Source organism: Myotis davidii, unplaced genomic scaffold (genome assembly GCF_000327345.1).
Source record: "Myotis davidii unplaced genomic scaffold, ASM32734v1 scaffold118, whole genome shotgun sequence".
Classification (NCBI taxonomy): domain Eukaryota; kingdom Metazoa; phylum Chordata; class Mammalia; order Chiroptera; family Vespertilionidae; genus Myotis; species Myotis davidii.
In genome coordinates, this window is record NW_006290441.1 from 958,463 (window position 1) to 966,267 (window position 7,805).

A 7,805-nucleotide genomic window follows, 5' to 3' on the forward strand; every position below is an offset into this window, starting at 1 on the left:
ATGACCTGCTGCCAGCCAGGTGCCAGGCACTGTGTAAGCACTGGGGGCCCCGGGAGAACAAAGCAAATCTCTGACCTCCTGGAACTCACATTCTAGTGGGGAAACAGGCAAGATAAATAGAAAAGTACATAGGCAGGTGCGAGAGGATTGAATGTTTAGGGAAGGCCTTGCCGGGCAAGTGGCTTTGGAGTAAAGACATGAGGGGAGTCAGCACAAGGTGTAGAGGGAAGTGGGAAGCACCAAAGGTGACATGCGCCAAGGGGGCCATGGGAGGAGGTGAGCTCTGCGGGCTATGGCGTCCGCATCACCCAGGAGCCTTGAAGGCATTAAAAGAGACTCTGTCTTTCATGTCAAGGGAGACAGACGGCCATCAGGGGGTCCTTCACAGAGAGGGACCTAGCATGGTGGTGTCTCCCCCAGCCTGTGGGTCTCCTCCTGCCCACCCCACGTGGCTCATGGTGAGTCGGAGTAGGCGGAGGAATTCCTCCCTGCCTGAGTGTTACACGTGCCACTTGAGACCCACGGGTGGCTGTCTGGGGAAATGGCCATTCAATTTTCCCTCTCCGTCTGTTTGTCCCTAGGACCCAGACAAGGGCATAGCTGCTGCAGAATGGGCTGGGATGACAGCCTCCCCGTTATACTCAGAACCCCCCAAACTCTCTGGCTCAGCTATGAGCTGAGTTCATTGTGCCCTGCTCAATGTCTGCCATGAATGGCCTCGGCCTTGGACAGCCCTCAGCCCCCTGGATATATGCTTCTCTGGAGTCACCCTTGGTCAGGTGTGCCCAAATAGGTCTGAACCCCAGAAGGGGGCCGCAGCCAGAGTCCGCTCCGAGGAGGAGAGATGGCCATGGGTCTGGCCCTACTCCACAGGTGTCCAGACACCCCCAGGCCTGCAGAGGACCCAGCGGGGCACTTGCCTGAGGTGCCTTTACCACCTCAGCATGTTAAAGATGCCCCTCCTTTGCTGACGACCAAGTAGGTCTGATTACTGGAGAGGAAAGGGAGTCAATCTAGGACGGGTTAAATGCAGGCCACTTATCTTTGGACACAGAGACCCTTCATCTGGGGACTAGACAGCAGCAGCAGCTTTCAGAGTCAGGACCTCAAGGCAGGGCCATCTTCCCCACCTGAACACAAGAGGCCTTAGCAGCAGCATTTGTTGAGCTAACATTATGTTCTAGGCACCATGCTGGGCTCCTTACAAGGACCATCTCTTGACTGTGCACAAATGATCTAGGAAGAAGGAACTGTTATTATCAACCCCATTTTACAGATGAGGAAACTGAGGTGTAAGATAAGCTGGACTAAACTGGTATGTGGTAGAGCTGGAGTACAAGCCCCAGGATTCTGTCTCTGTAGCCAGTGCTCTTAGCCAGTCCTTGGAAAGGAAAGGAAAAGAGATGGAGTTAGCAGAGGCAAAAGATGTCAAATGTAAGGTGTAGAGCAGGAGACAGCACATTTAAAGGGCCAGATAGCATTTTCCACTTTGCAGGCCAGATGGTCTCTGTTGTACCTACTCAACTCTGTCCTTGTAGCTCTGAGACTATGTTCTAATAAAGTTTTATTTATAAAACAGGTGGTGGGCCAGATATGACCCTTGCACCATGGTTTGCCACTCGTGGTGCAGAGGAAAATGTGGGGTTTGGAGGAAGCCAGACCTTTCTTATCAAGGACACCTAGGTGACCTTGGATTAGTCATTTAACCTTTTCATCGTTGGTTTCCTCAGGTCTACTAACTAACCACTATGGGTTACTACTCATTAATTTATTTTCATATGATATATTGAGTCTCTTGAAAGAGCTACGCACTGTGCTGGGAGCCAAGCCACCTCAGGGAACAAGACACATGTTGTCTTGCCCCCACCTCATCATTCAGGACCCACTGCTTTCAAGTTTGCTGACATTTGCATCCATACTGAGTAAAAAGGTAGAAGCATGGGATCGGACTCAGGACTTTAATATGTTTATAATGCAATATTACACAACACAGGCCTAATTGAGAATCGTAATTTTCCATGAACTGATCTCATTTTGCTAGGTAATATCCATTTAGGTCTGTGAGAGCAGTAAAACACCATTCCTGTTAAATATTATATGATTCAATTGGTTCACTGATTTAGATTTTTACTACCCGCCATTCCAAATGACTGAGTCATACATCATTTTAGAGATAACAAGGGCCTTCAAGATCACGCCAGCCCTGCACTTCTCTTCAAAAATGCCTGGTAGGGGGGAGCAGGTGCTCCCTGACTTCTGGGAAGGAGCTCTGAGCAGCCACCACACTAAAGACGTTTGCTTTGTCATAGAAATGCACCCACAGTTTGCATTTTACTCCTTACTATGTTCTAATCTAGGTAATGTACCTGAGTTTCCTTCTGTAAGGCTAACTGGTAACCAAGATGATATACCCATCCTCGAAGACCCTGAAATCCTAGCCCCTTGCCTATCTCCAGCCTGTACTGTTAAGTTACCTGGCATAGTTGTGCCATGCACCTACTGGCTATATGTGGACACCTGAGGGGACATTGGCAAGTGTCCCAAGCCTGCCTCTGCTGTTCCTAACTTGCTTCCTCTTCTTTCTGGCTTGTCTCATTTTGGCTCCTGGCTCTCTCTCTCTTACTTACATCCTGCTTCTGAGCATAGAAGACATCTCTGTCCAGTTTCTCTGACTTCTGACCTTGAATGGTTTAATCTGACTACCTGCCCCTTGGGATGAATTTCAAAGTCCTGACCCATCAGCCTATGTCCTGGTAAGACCTACCTGTTACCCCCATGAAAGAGGGATTTAAATGACCAGCCAGGTTCCCCTTGCTATAGCACCCTTAATTACCACTTATTGTGCACTTATTCTGAGCCATCTGCTGGCCTAAGTACTTTGTGTTCATTATTTTATGTAATCCTCACAGATCCCAGGGGCAGGTGGGTGGGTGTTATTATTCCTGCATCACAGGTGGGAAAGTCCAGGCATAGAGAGGCTGAGTGTTTGCTTGTGGCCTGTGGCAGGGAGTGGTCCAGGGATTTATTTGAATCCGTGTCTATGTGAATTCAAAACCTCTGCTCTTATAGGTAATAATGCCTCCTCCATTTTCTTGGAATGTTCTACGCAAACCATGACCTGGTGTGGGGACTGCCCCCACAAAGTCTACCAGGGACCCCGTGAACAGTGCCAGAGTGTGGGGCACTGAGGGTGGATTGGCCAGCCCTGGTGCCACGGATGGTGGGCGGAGTCTGGAAGCAGCAGGAGGCAGTCTGGCTGGGGGTCCTTGTAGCCAGGTGAATGTCATGTGTGTGTGTGCGTGGGGAGGCAGGCAGCTCACAGTGGCACCAGACAGTGGAGAGGGAGGTGGGCTGGTGAGAACCAGGCAAGGGAGCAGACCCTCAGCTAGGGGACCTGGGTGTGGGGCAGTCTTAGGGCTGGCAGGGAGAGGGGATAAATTCTGGGGAAAGGGAAGCAGAAACCCTTTCTAGTGCTGGGGCCGCATGCCTGGCAGGGAAGCAGACTGAGAAAGGAGGGGTTTCAGTTGGAAGCCATGGGGCATCAGGGTCACATCTATCAGCCTCCCAGTGGACCCTGGTGGGTATATTTCTATATCATTTGTATCTAGTGAATATTGGGTGGAGGAATGAATAAATAGGTGGATAAATGAGTTTGAGGAAGCATGAAGATTCCAGTCTCCCAAAGATGACACTAAGATAGTCCACCCAAAGAAAGGGTGAGGAAGGGAAAGGGGTTGTTGTGGCATATGCAGGGGTGCACTCTGACCCACTGTCTCCTTATCCCTTCTTTCTCCAGAGGCTCCCGCTAAGCCTGAGGAGGCCGAGGCTGAGCCCTTCACAGACTCCTCTCTGTTTGCACACTGGGGCCAGGAGCTCAGCCCCGAAGGCCGGCGCATGGCCCTGAAGCAGTTCCAGTACTACGGCTACAACGCCTATCTCAGTGACCGCCTGCCCCTCGACCGGCCCCTGCCTGACCTCAGACCCAGTGGGTGAGCAGCGTCAGTGGCTGGGCTCTCGTTGACCTGTGGGGGACTGGGCAGCACAGTGCTAGGACAGAGCCAGGACTGGGCATGTGGACTCCTGTGTCCCTCCCCTGCTTCTGTCCCTTTGGCCAGCACTGGGCAGGTCACTCTCCCCTTCCTCCTTCCTCAGCCTCAGTTTCTCCTTCTGCTAAGCAGGGGGAAGACTTTCTTCCATTTGAGATTTTGAGGGTTAATCACCTAATTTACTCCTTAAGGGCATTAGAATCATCTAGCATTCTGGTTAATAAGTGATTTTAACCTAATTGTTGCATTTTTATGAACAATTATGTTTTTCTATAAATTAGTTTTTTAAAGTACATCCATCTTCCAGGGCTAACAAGTCATTACACCCGACAGAGAAGTCTGTCTTGGCTTCTCTCTTTGTTATAGAAGATGTTCCTTTAAGGTTCAGTTAGAATTTTTATTGCTCCTAATTATTAAAAATGTGGGCACGTACCACAGCTCAGAAAATCTCATTAACTTCTGTGAGCTCGCCCCACACCTTCTTTCCCCCTCTTTCTCCTTATTTTAAAAATGGTCTTAAAGCTGCAAACCACTGTGAGCTTATAGCTAGAGTTTTTAGGAAAGATCTTGCTGCTGGGTTTGGAGACTTTTCTTTTGGGAGAGAGAGTTCAGTTGAATTCAGTGGACACTTATTGAACAGCTGCTGTGTGCAGCGTGATTTTGTAAGGTTTTTCCTGGCCCAGGGAGAATCTGGCTGGGTTCTAGGGATGCAAAGGTAGCTGAGAACCTATGAGGAAAGAGGAGTATATGTTCACTTAAAGCAGCATTTCTCAACCTGTGGGTCGCGACCCTTTGGGGGTCGCCTAAGACCATCAGAAAACCCAAATATAATTACATATTGTTTTTGTCATTAATCACTATGCTTTAATTATGTTCAATCTGTAACAATGAAAATACATCCTGCATATCAGATATTTACATTACGATTCATAACAGCAGCAAAATTACAGTTATGAAGTAGCAACGAAAATAATTTTATGGTATTGAAAGGTCGCGGCACTAGGAAGGTTGAGAACCACTGACTTAAAGGATGTTTATTGAGCACTTCCTGTGTGCCATCATAGTCTAGGCGCAGGGATAGGGCAGTGAACAAAACAGACAGGAATCCTTGCCCTTCTGCAGCTTGCATTGCAGTTGGGGGAAGAGAGATAATAAAAAAAACCAAGAAGTCAACTATGTGGCATGTTAGATGGCAATAAATGCTACGGAGAATCATAAAGTGGGAAAGAGAGACAGGGCCAGGCTGGAATAGGAGAAGGGGGTGAAGTTTGAATGACGTGGTCAGAGAAGGCCTCACTGAGATGGTGACATTTGAGCAACGACCTAGAGATGAAGAAGCAAGTCATGTGAACACCTGGAGGGAAAACTTTCTAGGCAGAGAGACCAGCAAGTGCAAAGGTCCTGAGGTAGAAGTGTGCTTGGCACGTTTGAAGGAGAAGAAGGAAGCTCATGTGGCTGTAACAGAGCAAGCAAAAAGGCTGGAGGTGGAGCTGGAGCTGGAGGGGCAGCAGATCAAGGAGGGCAGTGGTTCTCAATCGTGGCTGCACGTTGGACTCATCTGGGAGCTTTAAAATACTCCTAATGGCGGGGCTCACCCAGACCAATGGTGAGCATTTCCAGAGGTGGCACTCAGTGTCCATATTGTTTATAGTTCTCAGGTGATGCCAGCAGACAGCCGAAGTGGAGAATTACAGAGAGGGGCTTTGTAGGCAGCTGCGAGGCATGCAGCTTTTACTCTGTAAGATGGGGGTCCGTGGGAAGAGCTTGAGCAGATTAATAATGTGCTTTGGTTGTCATTTTCAACCACCCTTCTGGCAGTGGTGTTGAGAACAAACCGACGGGGCCAAGGTGAAAGCAGGGAGGCCAGTTAGGAGGTTCCTGCAGAAATCCAGGTGAGAGGTGGTCATGGCTTGGACCATGACAGCGGTGGGGCAGATGCTGGATAGGGTTGAATTCTGGGAGTATCCTGAAGGTGACTTCAACTAGGTGCCACAGGGTCTCGCCCTCTGGGAGCGCTGCAGAGACCGCACCTGGGGCTGGGGGAGAATCATATCTGATGTGGGCAAAACCCAGAGACTCTGGTGAAAAGGTTCTAAAAGGAGTTGGGGCCCCAGGACTCCTGCAGGGTCTTGGCCATGACCTTGGCCAGAACAGGAACTGCGGGCTTTGCAGCTAGCTGTGACACACAACACAGGCCCAGCTCTGATGCAAAGCACATGTTTGTTCCAAATGAAAGGGGAATAGAGAAGGAATCCCAGGAAAGGGTGGATCTTACAGACTACAGCATGGCTGTAACAGGGACACAGGTATTCACACAGGGCTTGACTCCTGGAGAATGCCCCTCCCATTTGGACCACGCCCACCTGCAACGGAGGCAGTGAAGGAACTGGTCTATTCTTCCCAATCAGAGTCATGGAAACGGAGGAACAGAAAGAGTAAGAGTTGTGTCCAAGGACACACCCTCACCCTTCATCGAGGGAGGTGCCCTACAGGCTGTTTCTTTCTACTCCCAGGGGAGAGAAACGGGAAGCAGGAGAGTGGCGGGCATGGAGGTCGTGTGGCCTTTCTCAGGAGGGCAGGGCTTCCTGGCAGGCAGGTTCCTCTCCGGAGGAAGCATTTACTGAGGCAGCCTGGACTGAGAAAGCGTCCCCGCAGGACTCCAGGTGGTCAGATCCAGCAATTTCCTCGTGAGCTGCTGGAAAGGAGCCGTCATCACAAAGAAAGACTCCCTCTGTACAGAGCTTCCGTTTATGGAGCTTCCATGCCCGTGGGGCAGGGCAACTTTTGTCAGCCCCTTTTCATAGCTGGGAGAACGCAGTCTCCAAGAAGAGGCAGAGCGGAGCTCCCTGCTCCTCCAGGAGGGCTCCTCAATGGCTCATCCCCGCGGTTCCTCTTCGCACAAGTGTTTGGAGGCTCTGTGTACGGCCTCCGTGCCAGACACCCCCCAGACTGGAGAGCTGTTGGGGACCACTCCAAACTAGCATGTGCGGAGGCAAAACAGTGCCTCTCCTTCTGTTAATTTCCATAAAAACATCCCCGCCTTGTCACAAGGTCATTGCTGGGCTTATCCTGCTTAAGTCAGTTTGGAAACATCTTTCCAATATCTTTTACTATCATCCTATTTCAAATTATGCTGGCAAATATTTACGTAGCATGAGCCATGCTCTCTGGGACACGTTTGGCACTTTGGTTATATTAACTCTTTGACTTTTCACAGGAGCCTCTGGAACAGATGCTAGATGCACTGTTTTCCTTTACTCCTTTACTTACTCATACTCACAATGCTTCCTGCCCCAGATGTGTAGTTTTTCTCCCCACATTAACCAATTCCCTGACACCGGCTGGGTGTCCTACAATTCAATTCCATTTCAACACTGTCTACCTGGAGTTAGCATCGGATCCCACAGTTTAAGGGCTCCGCATCCCCATCTTCCCCCACTTCACATGCCAGGCACAAGTCCCAGGCTGTCACTGGTGACTGACTATAAATTGGGATTCCCCCAACCCCTCCTTGGGTTCAGTAATTTGCGATCCTGTCTCACAGAACTCCGGGACGTGTTACTTATGTTCACGCCATAACGACTGATCACTATGATGCCCACTGTTGCCAGCAAACCAGCCAATCAGGGGGTGGGACCTGCCAGCCAACCTCCTGCAGCCCCTCCCCACAGCCAGCAGGCCCCCATTGCCTGATCAGGGCCAGACCCCAGGCTGGGATAGAGAACCGGGGGTGGATGGGGGAAGGCAAAGCCCACTTTC

At 50.1% G+C, this 7,805-nt stretch overlaps 1 protein-coding gene across 2 annotated transcripts in view; it reads left to right on the top strand.

Annotated features, from left to right (window-relative positions):
* The window catches only part of GALNT18 (polypeptide N-acetylgalactosaminyltransferase 18), a 305,682-nt gene that overhangs the window by 140,744 nt on the left and 157,133 nt on the right, over positions 1 to 7,805 (top strand). For both annotated transcript variants that reach the window (XM_006763460.2, XM_015563712.1), the window contains exon 2: positions 3,797 to 3,989. In XM_006763460.2, the coding sequence (XP_006763523.1) occupies positions 3,797 to 3,989 (193 nt within the window). The remainder of the gene's footprint in view (positions 1 to 3,796; positions 3,990 to 7,805) is intronic.